The 19,264-nt window shown below is 41.6% G+C and overlaps 1 protein-coding gene across 6 annotated transcripts in view; it reads right to left on the bottom strand.

Annotated features, from left to right (window-relative positions):
• The window catches only part of INO80 (INO80 complex ATPase subunit), a 126,714-nt gene that overhangs the window by 61,565 nt on the left and 45,885 nt on the right, over nt 1-19,264 (bottom strand). For all 6 annotated transcript variants that reach the window (XM_059722987.1, XM_059722986.1, XM_019496558.2 and 3 more), the window contains 7 exons: nt 18,776-18,861; nt 17,029-17,196; nt 16,437-16,570; nt 14,977-15,044; nt 13,758-13,851; nt 11,852-12,026; nt 1,420-1,560 (listed from right to left, as the gene is read on the bottom strand). In XM_059722987.1, the coding sequence (XP_059578970.1) occupies nt 1,420-1,560; nt 11,852-12,026; nt 13,758-13,851; nt 14,977-15,044; nt 16,437-16,570; nt 17,029-17,196; nt 18,776-18,861 (866 nt within the window). The remainder of the gene's footprint in view (nt 1-1,419; nt 1,561-11,851; nt 12,027-13,757; nt 13,852-14,976; nt 15,045-16,436; nt 16,571-17,028; nt 17,197-18,775; nt 18,862-19,264) is intronic.

Raw genomic sequence — 19,264 nt, 5'->3', positions numbered from 1 at the left:
GACATCTTACTGGAATAGGCAAAACATGCTGCAAGAAAACAGAATGCTACTGGCCAGACATTTTGCCGCTATAATTGATTTGAATTTAAGTAAGGGATTACACAAACATCACAGCTGCAGAGAATACTATAGATCAAAAGTGATACATGGTGCAAGTTACATGCCAAGGAGCAAAAGAAAAACACCATTATAATAGAAAAAGATAGTTTTTCAATGCTCATAGTGGACAGAGTGGTAGAAGGAACAACCATTACTGTTGCAAATTCCAGTTGGTTGTGCCTTACTACAATTTTGTCCTTCCTCCCCCTCAATATGTATGCTATGCTCACTTCCCTTTTTAAAAAAGTATTTGAGAATTTAATAGCAAAGTATAACTTTACTACATTTTTTAACCAGCCATTTAATGGATAATTCTATCCCTAGAACAGAAAGAAATATTTTCTTTAACTACATAGCTGGGGTGGTTTCTATAGAACTGCATTAGTTACTATCTTATCAGTTCTGTATAACAGTATTTTTCAAACAGGGCTACATAGCACATTTCTAGGGCAGCGGTTGTCCATCCCATAAGACTTAAGGCACCTCAGGAAAATGCCCCCTCTTCATTTTTTACTATGGAAAAGTATACAGCAATTTTTCGGTTGCAAAGAACTCAGCATATTTTTGACATTGTGGACTCTTATTTGAAATTTCTGGGATTATCTCGTAAATGCTCTGTCCTTTTTTTTTGCACAGCACCTCATAGCACCCTTTAAAGCAGGGGTGGGCAATTATTTTGGGTGGAGGGCTGCTTACTGAGTTTTGGCAAGCCATCAAGGGCCGCATGACAGGCAGCCCAGGGCAGATAAATATTAATTTTCTAAATTTTTTAGGGGTCCTGCAGGCTGGACAGAATAGCCCGTGGGCTGCATTTTGCCCACCTCTGCTTTAAAGTATTTTACAGCATCATGATTAAGAATCACTGTTCTAAAAAGTATGTGAAAGACAGGAATAGAGAGAAGCTAAATGGAGGAAAAGGAAGAAAAAGAAACAATGAACAACTTCAGAATATTTCTAGAGTTCCTGGAGACCTTACAGCGTAGTTACAGTGACAGTTGTTACTTTGTTCATTCTTTATGCCATGGCATTATGGGGTGCACAGCTATGTAGAAAACTTAGAGACAGGTCTGAGAGAGAAAACTGTTTGCGAACAAGTGCTGTATAACTTCCCCAGGTCAAACACACCAACGTATTCCTGAATTTAGTCCAAGAGTAGATGAAATTGTAACTTTGTGGGGACAGGACTTCAGAATGCACTTTAAGTACACAAAATAATTTTATGTCCAAAGACAGGATTCTTTACAAAAGTGAACAGCTTCTTAAGCAGTTACTCAAAAGAATACATTCCATTATTGCAGTAGTATCTTTTGCAGGACTTACCCGTGGACTGGCCATGCACAGAAAGGACGGCAGCTCAGTGACCTGACAGCACCGTACACATGAGGTAGCTGATCTCCTTCGATGTATTACGTGGTCTGAAAAGCCAGTAACTGCTTTACAGTGGCTACTGAACACAAGGTTCTAAAAACAAAATTAACCAAAAAATATTAGTTTAGTCAATAGCAAAATGATTTCAAGTTGTTTAACCCTGGGTAAGAAAAAATAATTGATAATTAACAATCACCAAACATCTCCCTCAGAAACACAGACCTCGACATAGTCCTGTCACTGAATATGAAAAGGATTCTCTGTGCCCCTAGTTATTAGAGGAGGGTCCTTTATTCAGTTTTCTCAAACCTTGCTAAGGCGGGACACTGACAAACACTTTTTTTTAATCCGAAGGGAGCTGGCCTAGTTTTCTCTTCTTCATTTTGACAGATTCTAGAATTGGAGACATTATTTTTCTTCCTCAGCACATTTTCAGTGTAGCTCTTGGTGTCAGAAAAGCATGCACCTATTCCAGTAGAAATGACCCTCCCATAATCTTTATAGGACACCATACATGGATAGAAAAATCCTGAGCAAGACAGAGCACTACAAAAACATCAGAAACTAACAGACTATTATGTTTCTATATGCATCCCTTTTCCAATGTTTGTTATTTTCCTAGGCAAAATTCCTCTAAATTTATCATCAGGTCCCTCAGTGCCCCCCACACAAAATTTGACAAAAAAAAGGGGGGGAAAGGGGGGGCAGTCAGAGATGTATGAGCCATCAGTGGGCCTTTAGCTGGATACTACTACTTCACAGTCCAAGCAAGCACTAACGAAAAATACCAGAGCTGCAAATTCACATTAAAGGCAAGACAAAATCTGTTATTTTGCCTCAATAACTTTAAACTCTTAAATGTAAGGGAAGTAACTATTTTCATGGCAAATCTCTGCTAGTAGCCCTGCCTGCTACTAGCAAAGAACTCCAAGCACACACAGTCAGATCCAACTCTGAAAACAGAGCTGCAGCACTTAGGTCAGCTTCTCACTTAGAGCTAGCAACAAGCATATTCATGAACTCTGAATTTGTGCTTCCCTAAGATTTGTGCAGGAGCAAGAATTTTTCCACAAGTCCCATGACAATACGTACAGTACTGTGATACCGGCCATATCAACATGAGATGCTGACTGTGCAATAGCCCATTACTTCTGTCCAGTAGGGTCATATATCAGGAAGCATGATACGATGCTACTGCACAGTAGTAACAAGCTACTGTGCAGTCAGCATCATGAAAAAGCTGTTTGGCGACACTACTGCGCAGTAACTCGTTACTACATAGTCATTTAGTACTCATTTATACAAGTACTAAATGGCTGTGCAGTAATGACTGCGCAGTCGGTGTCTCATGTAGATGCAGCCACTGTAACTGTTGCAGGTGTTTATATACATACATGCACATAAACATTTTACTTCCCAGAGAGTAATATATGAACTGGTGGGAAAACAGAATCTCTCCCCACGCAAAACCTAGAGAGGTCTCTTGGGGTACTAGACAGCAGGGCTGTGCGAAGCTTTGGTTGCTGATCTGATTGGGTGGAGGTTTGGCCTGATTTGGTGGCCAAATATCTGAAAACGAACAGAATCAGGAGATCCTTTAATCTCTTTGAACCAAATCGGAACCCTCTGAATCGATTTGGAGAGATTCGATGATTCAGACATAGACACCACTTTAAATGTTTTTCTACATACCTCAAGGTACCAGGTGGCTCATGAATGCTGAGATGCTGGGGTGGACAGAACAATCCCCCAGGAGTGCGAGGGGGTCCCCAGTGCGCTTGGCATTAGACCCAGAAGTAGACCAGAAGCACTTCCAGGTCCACTGGGGAGTGCGCAGGGGGAACCCCCTACGCCCTGCTGGCTTGGCGACTGGTGCCTTCTGGGTCTGGGGAGGGCACCTGGGGTCCCCCCCGTGGCTGATCACCAAGCTGGGGGTGCATAGGGGGGCCCCCCCTGCACGCTCGGAGGCGGACCCAGAAGTGGACTGGAAGTACTTCTGGTCCAGTTCCGGGTTTGCCACTGAGCACACAGGGCACCGCCCCGCGCTCCTGTGGGATGCTCCATCTGCCCCACCACTGCAGCATTCACGAGCCACGGTTGGTACTTCAAGGTATGTAGAAAAAACATTTAAAGCTGTGTCTATGGCCGAATCACTGATTCTCTGAATCAGCATTGAATCTCCAGATTCGGATTTGACTGAATCGAATCGGGACAGTGATCTGAAACAACTAATCGAGTCTCTGTCCCCAGTTCAGGCCGAATCTGAATCAGAATCGAATACGGCCCATTTTGCACATCCCTACTAGACAGCAACAATTTGCTAAGAAATGTTAATTCCATACCCACTTTCCCAAGGATATCTTCACTGTTTCTTCATTGGTCACTGATATCAAAGGGTAAGCTATGTTGGCTTCAGCCCAATTAGAAGCACAGGAAAAAACAAAGGAAAGATTTTGAAGAATAGTTTGTACATGCATATGCCCTGGGCCCCTTTATAGGAAGTCACTCAATGTTTTTTTGTATGTGCACATAAGTCCTAGTTCTCAACTCCATTTTTTTTGTGTAACATGAGCAAGTCGCATGAGAAATAATCCTATGTGAATTTCATGACATGTACTTCCAGTATATATTTGAGGATGAAGCAGACAGTGGAAAAATAGCTTCCCACCAGATTCACAAACGTGGGAAAGGACTGGATAAAATTACAGAACAAAATACAGATACAGCTCTAAGACTATCTACCTCCATTCAAGAAACCAGGAAACAAAGGTGGAAATATCAATAAGAATGTGCATAACTGTCACAAACGTGCAGTCACCAGCCTTCTCTGCGCAGCAAAATTGACTGCAAACAATATGGAACAAAGGCTTCCAGATCCTTCACAGTATGGTTCCCACCATTCTCTAAAACAGTGGGGGCCTTTTTGCCAGGTGTGCCACAAATAAGGCCCATACCCCAAGTACCACTCCAATCCCTTTGCCATATGCAATCTGCTGCTCAGTTTACTGCTTCCTGAGCTGTTCCCTGCCTGATCTGATGCTCTGCTTTCTGCTCCCTGCACTATTTGCTGCTGTGCTGCCTGTCCCATCCCCAGTCTACCATGTGCTACACACACAGTCTGCCTGTGCCACTTGTGGCACCCAGGCTACGGGCTGGCCATCCATGCTCTAAAAACAGGATTCCTAAAGTGCTGCCCATGAAAGCATCTGTATCCAGCCTGCAAAAGGACATTTTAATAGTGCCTACCTTCAGAGGAATCAGGTGGTCAGTGAGGCTGGGCACTGCCTGCTCAGCAGTAACTGACTTGACAAACATTAGCAGCAGCCCAGTGATTTTCCTCATTGTAACTGTGTATATGTTAGACCATAACAGACAGCCCCAGGACCTGTTACTTGCAGGAGGAAATAGCCTAGCAAAGGAGCTCTGCAGGCAAGCAGGGGGCCACAGCTGCAGGTTGCCAGTGCGACTGGCCAATGCGGTAATTGGCCAGCACCTGCAGCCGGTCGGATGCAGGTAGCACCAGGGGAGCATTTAAGCCCAGGGCTGGGGCTAGCACGGGCAGTCTCTCCGTGGCTTCCACCAGAAGAGGAGCTCCTGCTCAGGGAAGACAGGACACTGGGCTAAGCAGAGGCTTATATGCTTAAAGGGACAGAAGGCTGCTGCATGTTATTATTTAAGTTATAGCCTGGGGGCTTGTATTTATGTTATGTTCACCCTTGGTTTGTGGAAGAGGCTGTAGGGGAGGTGGAGACCTCACTAGTATCCAGGGGGGCACTTGACCACCTTGAGACCTGCCAGGGGCAGGCTCAGGCCTGGAGTGCTAAGCGAGCCACACAGGGGCCAGGGGCCCAGCGCCAGCAAGGGGGTGCAGACAGAGGGGCTAGGGGCCCTATATACAGGAGCCAGGGGCTCAATAACTTGAGAGTGGATAAGAGAAGCTAGTGCCTCAAAGCCAGGTCCTACTCAGTGGGCCTAGGCTGGTAGGCCTAGCAAGAGTGATGGGGCAGAGGCCAAGGAAGCTGAGGCCCCAACAAAGGGACATCATACTGGTAACACCCACGAGGCATGGGGCATAGTAAAGGGGATGTTATAGAGCCACGCAATTAGCCCATAAAGCTTTGGGTGCCCAGCTGGGCACCATAGACTACAGAGGATCAGTCTGGGGCCTGAGATTACAGAGACTAATACCAGTGAGCCTAAGACCAAGGTCCGGGAGCAGCCTCCCTTTATCTACTTATTTTCCAACAAGACACAGGAGAGATGGGGAGAGCACCTTCGGAGCGGTGCAAGGCATAGTCGTGGAGCCACCGGGGGGTGTGTCAGCCACCCCTGGGACCCCGATGTGTTACACAGACTTATGATGTTACATCTACCGAACATAAAAAAATACTGCTTTGCAGACTCTTTTTATGCGGGCCCCAGCGAGATGTGCCCTCCAGGAAAAAAACTCGGGTACCCCTGCTTTAAAAATAAGGAAAGCAAAAGGAAGAGGCCTTACTCTCAAATGCTATATTTATAATGTACACAGTAAAAGCATGTATGCGCAACTGCAGATAAAATATCTTCTCAACAACACACACTCATAATTGCAATTCCAATGCCAATATGAGCAAAACTTGCTGAAGATGTTTAACTTACCACCATATTTCAGTCTCAGAAAAAAACATGTATAAAAGAATCCCAGTTTTTCTTTTTACCAATTGCCATAAATTCCTATTTTAACTTGAAATTGAAGTGTTGACTTGAAGCACGTAGGAAGAGACTTCCCCTATTTCTTTTTTTTCTGTGGGGTTGTCTATATGCTTTTCTCTTGCTTAAGCCTAGATACAAACTTAAGGAACTTCTCTGTGCGAACATCTCAAAACAAGCTCATGTTAAGAACAGGAGTTCCATTTTTCCAGTTCACACAACATAAAAATATGGCAAATCTGACCAATAGCATATAGATCAACTATTACTTTGGTTTCAGGCTGCTGAAAGAAGTAAATTTCAATTCTACATATGAAGTGTCAGAAGAGACTCTGTAAGCACGTAAGGTGTGCATGCGATACAATAATGAAATCCTTTTTTGTGAAGAGATGCTTTAATTTATCATACCATTTTTAAACAATTGCAGCTAAACTCAAGGTTCAACATACTATAGCTCAGAGTTTTGGACAAAGCTCTCGGGAATCCTTCACATTCCCAAGCTGAATTTCCATTAGACCTGTGAGTGCAACCAGGCATGCTTTGTTGTACTTACTACTGGTCTTATGACTTTGGTGAATCCAGCAGATTTTGCAGAAAAAGCTGAGCCACCTGACAGCAACGGGTAAAAAATAATGATAGAGAGGGCTTGAAGAACTGAACTGTACTTAAGTCTAGGGGTGCACCAACAGAGATTTTTGGGGCCGATACTGATAGCCGATTTTTAAGGAGGCATATCAGCTTCTGATACTGATCCAATATGCAGCCTGGCAGCTTGAAGAGCAGTGTTCAGCTGGTAAGTATGTTGTGGTGGAAAAAAGGGAGGGGGGGGGAAGGGGGGGCATAAATTGAGGCCCCTGCAGTGAGGGAGGGAGTGGGGCTGGGGCATGGGATGTTGCCGTGGCTTGTCCAGGGGGCACAGGGAGGGGAAGGAAGGTGGCTCCTGCCACTGCGCACAACCCCAGAGGGTGCGGGGGTGCCCCCAGATCTGCATGGGGTGAGGGTGAGCTGCCACTGCAGGCTGGGTCTATACCGAACTGCTCCTGGTGGGAGCTAGGCCACACTGAACTTGGGTTGCGTGGCAGCAGCACTGGGAGGGAGGCTACGGTGGAAGGAGAGGGCTGCAGCCACCCCAAAATTTGCTGTAGCCACCCCAACCCCCCACTCCAAGCACCGCTACTGCCTTACTCAAGCGCAGCCTGGCCAGCCTCCTGCTGGGAAGAGCTCAGTGCAGCCGTGCCACAGCCCGCAGCTTCAGCCCGCCCCACCCAGCCCAGATCCAGGGTACACCCCTTCTGGTGCTCTCCTGGGGTGTGCACAGCAGCAGGAGCCACCCCCCCTCCCTAAGCCCTCCATATGAGCCATGGCTCTGTCCCATGCCCCGCCCCACCTGGGCAGCGCCTGCCCCAGCCCCAACCCCACTCCCTCCCTCACTGCAGGGGCCTTGATTTGCCCCTCAACGCCTCTTCCCTCCCCCCTCCCCTTCCACCACAACAGACTTACCAGCTGGATGCAGCTCTCTATGCTGCTGGGCTGTGCTCCTCTGTGGCTGTGTGCGTGCACAGGGCATTTATCAGCCACATCAGGCAAAAAAAAAAGCTGATTTTCAATACAGTAAATTTTCTTTATAGCAGTACTGATTCAATATTGGACCGATGTATCGATGTACCTCTACTTAAGTCTGGCTAGGTTCACATATGGATGAGGTTATATTCCTCACATGTGCTTGTTATTCATTAGTATTAACAGCAGCTAGCTATACATCCTGGAAAGCATATAAAACCATAATTCACTACCCAAAACAAACTTTTCTGCTCTCTTCCATTTAAAATAGTAAGACATTCTCTGTCATTTAAACATTTATACAGCCAAACCGAAATAGCTATACAGCTGCACATTTTACTCTTAGCTCTCCTATACTAACCTCAAAAGGAAATTTGAACAACCAAATGCCCGAAATCAACTTGAAGCTAATAGTCATTTATTAGCTAGTTGTTCATATGGGACTCCATTAATAGCTGTATGGGACACAGACCTTGGGCCAGCTATAATCAGAAAAAGTCTTGAAAATATAGTAAATGAAACCTAAAGATTCCAGCCTGCAGATAATCATATTAGGGGGCCCTACTCTGAGCGAATGTTAGTATCCGAATTCGCTGGTCCATATAAAAGTAACACTGTTAGACCACTTTCTCTAGATCAGTAGAGCTCTGTTGAAGTAGCTGGTGCACCAGCCCACTTAGAAAAAGCTACTTGCCCAAGAACATGTCATCTTATCCCCCTTTACTGTGCGAGAGTGAAAAGCTTCTGGTCATCCACAAGCTTTTTTTTTTTTTTTTTTTTTTTTTTTTTTTTTTTTAACTGAATACGCAATTAGAATCAGAGAGAGAGAGAGATTGCACACTGTCCTTCTGAACAAAGCAGCACTATGGCATGGTCTACTAGACCAGTGCTGCATATGTAGTCCATAACCATGAAATTCACAAAATAATTCTGGTTCTTAAATTACTTTGACAGAAGTTAGCCACCTAAGTCCAAAGAAGTGATCCACAGAAAACCTGTTAGGCAACAGAGAACCCCTAGACACTGACAGTCAAGTTTTTAGGAAAACACTGACTTATGCACCTAAAATCCTGCAACAGAACCTACACAGAATTGCCACCATCCTGGCTGAGCTGAGCAATTCACTACCTATGTCCTGCTTAAGCCTATTTGAGGTTCACAGATTAGGCATCTCTGCACTCTTTCCTTTCCAGCTCTCTGCCCCCCCTTTCACTGAAAAAGAGACGTGCTTCGTCTTGCTTGGGCTCTGTGGCCCCATTCTTTGCTGTCCAGAAGTCCAGCTTTAACAAATGCCCATCTGAGTCATGGCAATCTCCTGGGAAGCGGAAGATGAGCTTGAATCCTCTCAGACAGAGGGGGACCTAAAACCCAGGTCTCTTATTTCCTATGCAAGTTCTCTACCTACTATCTATGACATAAAAGATGACCAACACCAGCTGAAGACTACATGAAGAAATCATTTAGGCCTAAGTCTAGGCAGGAGTTTCAAGCTACGAAACCCCATTTCATACAGATGCCTCAATGCAGCCCTGAGTTAGGCACCAAACTGCCATATCAATCTGGGAGAGACATGCACCCTTCTTCCATTAACTGACTTAAGTGTCCTCCCTCTTCAGCGTGTTGTGCATTGCAAATCCCAGTTATAAGTACCTAATCTTCCCATTTAAAATGCAGGGAACGTAGACACCTAACTCAAGTTTATGGATCCCAGGCCTGGAGTCAGGCACTTAATTTTCAGGGATGGGGATGCTCAGCCCAAGTCCCTTTGTGACTTTTGCCCTGGCCGATCAGAAACTTAGGAAATTTATATCAGTCAAACCCACACAGGAGAAGAGCAGACATTTCACCAAATCAGATCTGGAATCAAGTTCTACCTGAACTCCAGTGCAGCCAGAGTTATGTATACTGTTGGCCAGCTGTTTGTCTGTCTGAATATTAGATTAATGGTAGCTGGCCTTTCTGATAACGCTGCAAAATATAACACCAAGCCCAAGATTGTATTTCACATGCGTAAAGGCAGGAAACAAAACTTCCCCTTCATGCTGGCTGAATTTTGGCTTTCTCCTTTACCTCCACAGAGTTGTGGCGAGAAGCCACATTCCTTTCAGAAATGGAGTCTGTTCAAGCAAGATCCCACTGCTTCAGAAAAAGGGTTTCCCTCCGTAAATGTGTTAACTGCCACTAGATGAGTCATTTCAACTCTATCCAAGCTTACTCTACCCTTATTCTTTTGTGAACATATTTGTAACATGGGATCAAATATCAAAACCCAAACAGTACAGTACATTTTAAAAAGTTAATAGGTCTACTAATCATAAAAAAGAATACACGCACATTTTTTCAGGCAAAACCATGGAAAAAAGTAACTAACTTGATGCTGTATGCTACAAGTTAACAGATTTGGATTCAGTCTGCCCAGTAAAAGCAAAATCCGGAGCTGAAAGACACACCAGTGACTATGTCAGACTACCAGCGTCTCACACATTTAATCTATGCATTGTTAGGCTGAGGTCTCTGTTTACACCGGCCTCTTAGCCCTATGTAGTTTGTGTGTTCACTTCCTTTGTACCTTAGAACTGCAAACTACTCTTCTCTGGCTGTTTCCTAGTCCTTCACTTTTTCCTCCCTTTTGTAGGCACCTATAGGCACTTGATGATTTCCTCATAAAAATAACAGTAACTCAGTTTTAAAGAATCAACCCTTTTCACATTATACCTAAGGCACATCTTATCAATATGTTTCCATCTCCCACCATAAAAATCTCTCCTCCCCACCGCTAGGCCCCAAATCTCTTTTGGGATATTACCAAATAACCCAAAATAAAGCATGCTCCCCATTCCATAAATTCACATACCGTCTATTCCATGTGACAACTAACTGTATAGAAGAGATGTGAGTACAAACTGGGCTACAAAACATTTTGAACCGTATTCACCACACTTGCCAAACTGCGATCAATGGATGACTGGAGGAAGATGGGAACAGCAGGCAGGCAGCAATTCAGCTGCAAGAGTGTGGCATCAAGGCTGTTGTATACTTATGGCCTCAAGGGACTTTAAAAGCAGCTGGAGACTGGGTGGGGATTGGGCAGGCTTGAGATGGAGTAGGGGGTTAGGAACTGTTACGTTAATCCTTTATCACTTGGTGATGCTCATGGCATGTACAAATCCAAATAGTTGATTAAGCCTAGCTATCAAAAAGACTTAAACGCTTTGGGATATTAAGTATCAGTTTTACTAGCGATGTAAGGTCTTCATTTTTATTGATCTGATGTGCTAAAGATTACCCATATTGTTGCTAACTATGCTTTCGTATCCTATGCTATGCCACCTTATGCTACCCAACCAAAATAAGACCAGTATCTATCACTACAATTCTAACCATAAAGCACATGCGAGAGAATAAATGCATCTTTGTATATATTTCAAACACAACCTGAAAAGGGGACCTGAAAAAAGAAAGAGATGATCACTTCATTACATACAGCTGTGTTTCATGAGTAGCAGCAAGAGTCCCTAATTCCACAGACAAATTGCACAGCTATTTTTTACTGTGAATGATCGATATCTCACCGTAGCTTGAGTTTTCCTTTCCAAGTCTATAGTTTGGTGACAGCATCATATTACATGTAAAAGATATGGGCTGAAAAGGAACCATGTGCTCAACACATTAGATTAGGTTTTGTTGTTTATTTCCTCCTCATCTTTCCCACAGGTAATTGTAATTGTATCTTCCATAATTAAATGCAAAAATATTCCCTTTGGTAATGAATGAGAATAGCTTACAAAAGAGTTACTGAAATATTAGTTACTTACTATGCTCCACTGAATACTTTACATACTTTAAAAACAAAACATCAACTGTGAGGTCCACACAGGCTGTAGTATACTGTCTAACCCCAATCACCCCATTGACATCAACCATTCCTAACAGGAAAACCTCCCAAAGTCTTTCCTGAAGATCAAACAGATTTTTGGCTGAAAAGATTAGCCTTACACTGTGTCCTATAAATTGGCTAACTAGCACTCCTGTGGATAGATATATTAATTTATGTTTTTCACAGGTTTTCACTGTTTCACAACCTGCTAGCACTTGCTAAATAAAAGATGTGCCTGTCATTGAAAATTTTACTTACCTGCAGCAAAGTGCAGCTGTGCAGGTTGGGGAAAGAGAGTGGAAAATTGACTCCAAGCAAGAAATCTTTGTTCCTCAAACAGTGAGATGCCTGCTGGTTCTCTCCTGGCTCTGTCCAGGAGCGCAGGTGATGGAGCCTGTAGGCGGCTTTCAGAGACAGGAAAAGAGCTAACCATCTGAAACAAAACACAGTACATGCACTTATTCTATGTGGGTTTGACATATATACAAAAAGGTTTGGTTTGTCACAAATCTTATTCCTTTAATAGTTCATGCTTACAGTACCCTGGGTTTGGGGAAAATAGAAAATGGATAGGGGAAAACTAACACATATGTCTTGTTTTAGTTTTTTCTAAGAAGTTTTCCTTGAGTTACAGTGATAAGTCAAAACATGCTGAAGCACTTCCTCCAGAGACTCAACTCAGAAGTTGCCATTGCTACTTAACACCTCTCTTTGCCCCTGCATAGAAAAGTTATTTGTGATAAGGACCCAGCATTATAAGTGTACAACATTCAATAATTCATTTCAGTGACTAGCTAACTCAGGAGAAAGTTGTATCATGTTACAAAACTAAAGAACTGAAGCGACTGGTCAAATAACCATGACCATGAAAGTAAGCAATTCTTAGATATGGCCCTACCAAGGCATCTAGATTACTATAAAGCACTCATTTTTACATTGAGCTATCTTCCATTAATACCTAATGCCAGTTATGCTGACATAGTGCATTGTTAAAGAAAACTAATCCATTTTACAAAGATGGTTCACTTCAAAGTGCTGACATTTAGACATTCACTTTAAACTCTTCCCCCTCTCCCAATACTTCACGGCAATCAACACTTTGGTATGTTCACAGGGGAAAAAAGTAATTGGTTACAATTGCAAAAAGGGAGATTTAGATTGAATATTAAGAACTTTTTCACTATAAGAGTGGTTAATTATTGGAACAGAGTACCCAGAGAGGCCATGGAATCTGTTATACGACATTCTTAAATACAGATTAGACAAATATTTGCCCGGGACGGTTTAGACAAGATTAGGACAGAGGGTTGACTTTCTGAGGTCTCCTTTAGCTCTATGATTCTATGATTTCTAAAGTAACTGTTCCTCTTTTCACAAGAGAGCTCATATTACTGATGTAGCATGAATTTCTTCATGGTTAAAACTCCATAGTCCTGTCAATATGTTTTACAGTTACATTCCACATTGTGAGAGGCACACAAAAACAGGCAATACGTGGAGTTAAAGAATGATCAGTATTCTAACAGAATCTTGTTCTCTGTATATTTAAAAATTCATAATAAGAAATGAAGTGCAGTCTCTGGACAGCACAATGGCTTGGGATTCTGGGGGGCTGGATTGTATTCTTGTTTATTCTAGTGACCTCCAATGTTATCCTGGGCAATTTTCTTTCCCTTTCACTTCATCTACTTTGTGAATTTGGACTGTAAGCACTTTGAGGTAGAGACTATCAGTAATCAATTAATTCTGCCATGGCTCATCCTGATGACAAATTTCCAACCCCATGGGCTGGAGCTAGGCAGTGAAGCTGTGTTATCTGGCCCACAGGGCTGCCTGTGGGGCTAGACATTTAGCAGTGGGAGGAGAGGAGGTTGCTGCAGCTCCAGAATCCACAGCAATTAACACCGCCACCATAAAATTCAAGCACCATAGGCTGAATGAGGTGGTATCAAGTCTGTAGGACCAAATGAGTTGGACACCACTTCTCCAGACATTATTTGTAGTAACAACAACAACAACAACAGCAGCAATAATAATAATACAAATAGGTAAAAGTTCATAGCTTCAAAAATACAAGTTTCATAAGGCGATCTCTTTTAAATTGCATATACTTTTCCAATAAGTGATTTTCAAAAAATTAATCAGATCAGCAAACTTTCCACACCTGGCTAAATGTCCCTGATGCATGAGTTTTGCCATTTCTGCCGGACACATATCAATAAACCGGAGGAAAGAAAAACAGCTTTCTTCATTGGCACCTAGGTCATAAAAATGTCAAAGTTAAGATTGATACCTACTGCAAACCCACATACAGGAAGACAATAAGCAAACTTTAACAGCCTTGATGTACTTTCACCCCAGGTTTCATGATATACAAATACAGAAATAATATGCAATTTACAAGAACTCCCAACTTAAGATAGACTTTTAAGGCATACTAAAATTTCACCTTACTGGTTGTTCCCCGTCTTCAAGTCACTGTTTCCAACACAGACAAGATGGGAAAAGTTTAAAAGGTACAAAAAGGTACACTTGTTTATTTTCTTACCACAGTTAACTTTACAGCAAGGCTATATTCTAATGCCAAAAACATGTCTCCAATGAAAAGCCCATTATCAATGCTAAAATGAATTATGCCCCACAGAGAAACCTGTTTTAATTGCAGAAGAACAATAAAGGTAGGTACTAACCTTCCATGAGGCCCATGCCCCTGTGGTTAAACAAAATCGTAACTTCAAAACCCTAAACAGATGAAAGGATCCATGCTAACAGATCTCAACATAGGAATTTGGTCATAGTATATATGCTCTTGCTCTCCACTCAAATTATGCCCCTACATGTTGAACAATTAAGTTCTCTTGCACAAGGGGAGAGAGAAAGACAAATCTGAGTCAATGTACAAAGCTTGTTTTCTTTTCTGATCTTGTCTCTGATTTGGATCCAATGATTCTGACTTATTCAGGATCATATGCATTCTTCAACTTGTTCAAGTGAAAGAGGAACCTGCAGTTTAGTGCCCAATAGAAACTGAACTAGAATGCACCTGAGATTTCACTCACGGAAACCTATAAAGCATTCACAATTTCAATCTTGAATTCATAAATAAACTTTCACCCAAACTGGACTAAAATAAGTTGGAAAAAAAGGGAAAGATAGAGAAGTAGGACAGTGATAGGATTAAGCAGAATTCTCATATAGTATCTTTCTATCTTGCTCCCTATCAATCAGATTAAATAAATTGGCTGACTTCATACCAAAGGCTGAGGTCACAGGATTCTAATAAACTGTGACCAGACAGATGTCTCCTGACCTTAAGGACAAGTTGATCTACCTCAATTCTCTCTCTGAACACGAGTGCTTGCAACATCACAATGTTAACTTACTTCTTCTATGAAAAAGAGACTGCTGGATGTGATCCGGTGCGAATGGCGAAAGCAAAACCCGTAACCACCTGAAATTAAAAATAAATAAATAAAGGAAAAACTAAGTACATTCACAGTTGGGATAACATAACCACTACAGCTATATCCCCAAGCCAAAGTGACATGTAGTTGTAGTATAAGAGTTTTACTGGACTCCTATCAGGGACTCTACAAAATGTAGTTCTTTAAAGGTTAAGCAACTTGGATTCACATGATGATTAACTAATGAAAAACATCAGTCTAAATGTACCTCATAATGGTCCAGAATATCATTTCTGTTTGATTTGCATGTTAGGAAAAGGCTAATATTGTCCTTATTGTTAAATTAAGGGTTTGTGATCTACTGTGCTGCTCTACTGTACATAGCAACAGAAGATGCCCACAACATATGATGTTAACGCAAACTGACACTGAAATTCCTTAAATATGAAAAGCCACTCGAGGGAAATCAGGTTTTTCCAGTTAATTATGTTGCATGGAATCAGTGAAAAGTGAAAAAGACTAAATTCCTTTACTTTACTATATTTTCTGGAACCTATGATCATCAGATAGCCTTTTATTATGAAAGAACATCAGACACTGGGTATTTAATAACTGAATAAAGTGAACTAAATCTAGAAAAATGTCCTTTGGCTAGTGCTACTTCAGAATCTTAGGCAACAGGACTGATCATCACTTACAGAGCTACAGGAAGCTGAATAGCTTTATAAATGCACAATTCAAGGTACTTTTAACAGCTGCACTGATCATCTAGCAGGCATGACAAGTAGCACCAATTAAATGGGCTGCAAGTCAGTCAAGGCAGAATGCTGTGAACACAGCAAATATAGCCTGTGGGAAGATGGGTTGCCTTTCGTTACTCTCTAGTAATATCTAACTCATCCAATATTAAAGGGGTCAAACTGACTTGAGAGGGAACTGCAGGTAACTCTAGCCAGCATGAAGGGTGGACAATACTGAAACTAGCTAGGAGAGGGGAAAAAACCAAAATGTTCACCTTACAGGACCTCTTTAAAATAACAGTGCACAAAAATACAGCCAGTCACTTTCCATAAGAAACAGGTGTACGCTAACACACACAATTTAGAAGACAAGTACTAATGTCCACTTAAGCAATGCTAAATGCCCATTCATTGAGGTAGCTTTCCAGTAGGTGTGAATGTAAATAACAGAGGATATGCAGAAAGGAAACAAGCCATATAACAGAAATGTCAGTGCTGTGGAGGCTACTATTTCAGTATTTCTGCTTAAAAGTGTACCATCTTCATTTTGCCCAAAACCAAAATTTTGGATGAGAAATTGATATGAAAAAATCAAACTGCTGCAGAATTAAATCAATGTAAAGAGAGACAGTTAGCAACCAAGTTAAAAAAGAAATAAAAGGTGTTGGAAAAGCTGAAGAGAAGGTTGAGTTGGCTTGCCTGTCCCGTGAGTGGTTAAAGACCCTGATCTGTCCATGACGGTAGATGAACTTTGAAATCTGGTATGGCTTTAAGGAGATGTAAAACGGAGACCAAGTTTCTTGTCGCTCAAACAGCTCTGGGTGATTACACACCTACAAGAAAAAGAGGATATCAAATACTGGATTCCACCCTGATCTTTAAGGATATGGCCTAATCTGAAACTGTGCAACTGATGAGGACTCAATGATATTTCATAGAATTTCCATCCAACTCTGAATACCATGTGGCATTAATTTCAGCCCACATCACTTTTATTGCCTCCTCACCAGGTAAATGATTTTTTTCAGTAATTAGCCAGGGACCTTGACGTCAGCTACATGCACTGCATGGGTAGGAGCTGTGTTTCAGGTCATATTCCAACTGCTGGTTGCAAAGCATCAGAGCCATAATTGAGGCTGTATGCAATTTGCCAGCCTATTCTAGGATTTTTAATATGGTGTTTTTAAGATGCATCACCTAGCCCCTTATTACAAGATGAGTATTATAATAATTATGATTACTGTAATAGTGATCATTATAATAATGTTTATTCACTTGGTACTAGCCTTACCTTTCTGAACTGCATGACTAGATTCATGAGACTACTAGTGGTGTTCTGTGCTTGCTGGGTAGTGCCCATGGAGGACTGCAGCAGGTCATCAATAGAGATTTTGTTCTTTAGAGCCTGGTATAGCAGCTTCTGTCGGCTAGTCTGCTGGCAGTACATAAGAATCTCAATCTGCAAAACAGAAGTGAGGTTAAAGGCCTATTATCCCAGAGAGTAATATCAGATCAATGCACACTGCTGACAGGCTGATATCACAGGTGTATGCTCAGAATCTCCCAGAAATACATAGGCAACTTCCTCCTGATCAGTAATGAAGTAATCTAGGATCTAGCCTGAACAGCTCTTCCTAACAGAGGAAGATACTGCCATGGAAGGCTTTATTTGATGATGTAAGGAGGCAGAAAAGCAGTCAACAACTGGATGGCAGATTTTAGTTATTTAGGTAATTAAATGTGCAGACACCTAAGAAACTTTTGAAAAGCTTCACTTGTATTTTTAAAGGCCTAAATACCTTGAAAAATTTTGACCCACAGTCCTCATTTGAGTAAAGTACTGTTGACCAGAGGGGTAGCAAGCATCAGTCACCAGGGTCTTTACATATACTAAATAGGTGCAAAGGAGGAATTCCAGCATGGAAAAGGTTAAAAGTCTGTCAGAGAAAAGAAGAACCCCTTAAATTCTTGCTGACCTTAAAGACTCCAGCAAGGCCCCGTCCCCCTATCCTCTTACCCAGAGTTTAGAGAAAAATCTAGGAAAGAGGGAAGGCACCACAGGGGTACAGGGGTGGACACAGGACTGCATGGGTCCATCATCCACAGAAGGAAAGGAGAGGGTAGAAACTACAGGGAAACATTTAGTCATACTAACTCCAATGCAACTCCGTGACATGATGGGCAAAATCGCTTGTGTGCAGAAGTCATTACCAAGCACCCTACTTATTCTAGACATATACTGAAATGAGAATTTGTGTCTCAGAGCACGTATGGGTATGTGTGCAAATATAAAAAATGGGCTGTTCTGTGTATAGGTATATGCAAAACTTGCAACTGGACTGAAATAACTAAATTAAGTGCAAGACAAACCTCCTATTATTTCAATATTATGTGTAATCATTCATTTATTCATTCATGTGTAATCATTCATTTCAATTATGTGTAATCATTCATTTATGCTTAAGAATTATTTCCTTGTCTCTTGCTACAAAAATGCATTAGAAAAAAAGCACATAATAAATGTAATAAGACATTCCTAATACTAGTTTTCCATATAGACAACTGCTATAGTTACAGGAATGTTATGTATTTAGAATGGTGGGCGATATCTACAGGATGATTTCTTTATTAACACCCAGTGCACACCACCAAAGGAAGATAAAGATAAGGTGCATGGCATTATTGTTTCTTCCTGATATTTTAATGCTGTATTAGTCTCCTTCAGTTCATTTACTTTTTCTGTCAGCTACTTTGCTGTGAAACATAAGATTTAAGTTTCTTTTATTTGCTGCATTTCACATGAATGTTTTACTTCTGGAAGAGATCATTAACAGATTTGTGTTGAGTTCTCCAGTTAAACAAAGGTATGTTAAGACTGTAATGAGCTGGGTGAAATGAAAGGGATGTAAATGGGCAATCTTTGATTAAACTTCAGGTAGAGGTCTATATTTTTTTTCAAATGAATGTAAACGTTTGAGAACAGATGACCTTTAAAAAGTCAGATTAAATGTTTGCTTCCAAATTATTTTATTTTGCACCTTGTCTGACAGCTCATTTTCCACATCCTTTTTGATTCTTCTCAACATGAAAGGCTTCAGGATCATGTGCAAACGGGATAGCTGATCTGAAAGGCCAAGGGGAGAAAAGCATAATTACTTTACCAGTAGACAGAAACTGTACCATATCCACTTGCAAATTAAATGCTTCTTGTTTGACCATTTCTCCTCAACAAAGTTATCACACAGGATTGATCCTTCCACTCTGACTGACTCTTTTTAAAAGCATATTGAGATGGACAGGTGACCATGGAAATCTGGAGTTCTCTCTCAAGAAATGAATTTCTGCAACAATTCAGTGTGTTACAATCCCAAACTGAACAAGGCTGCAACATAACAGACACTCATTTCAACTAAAAAAAAAGGGGAGATCATATTTGGTTATTCAGCTGGGCCAATATTATTGGAATAAATGCTTGTCACTATAACATTTTTGGCAAGTTTTTCCCAGAGAACATATTAAACCAACAT

This window comes from Alligator mississippiensis, chromosome 2 (genome assembly GCF_030867095.1).
Source record: "Alligator mississippiensis isolate rAllMis1 chromosome 2, rAllMis1, whole genome shotgun sequence".
In the NCBI taxonomy this organism is placed as follows: Eukaryota; Metazoa; Chordata; order Crocodylia; family Alligatoridae; genus Alligator; species Alligator mississippiensis.
Note: the sequence above shows the minus strand (reverse complement) of the source record. Positions and strands in the feature narration are given on the sequence as shown.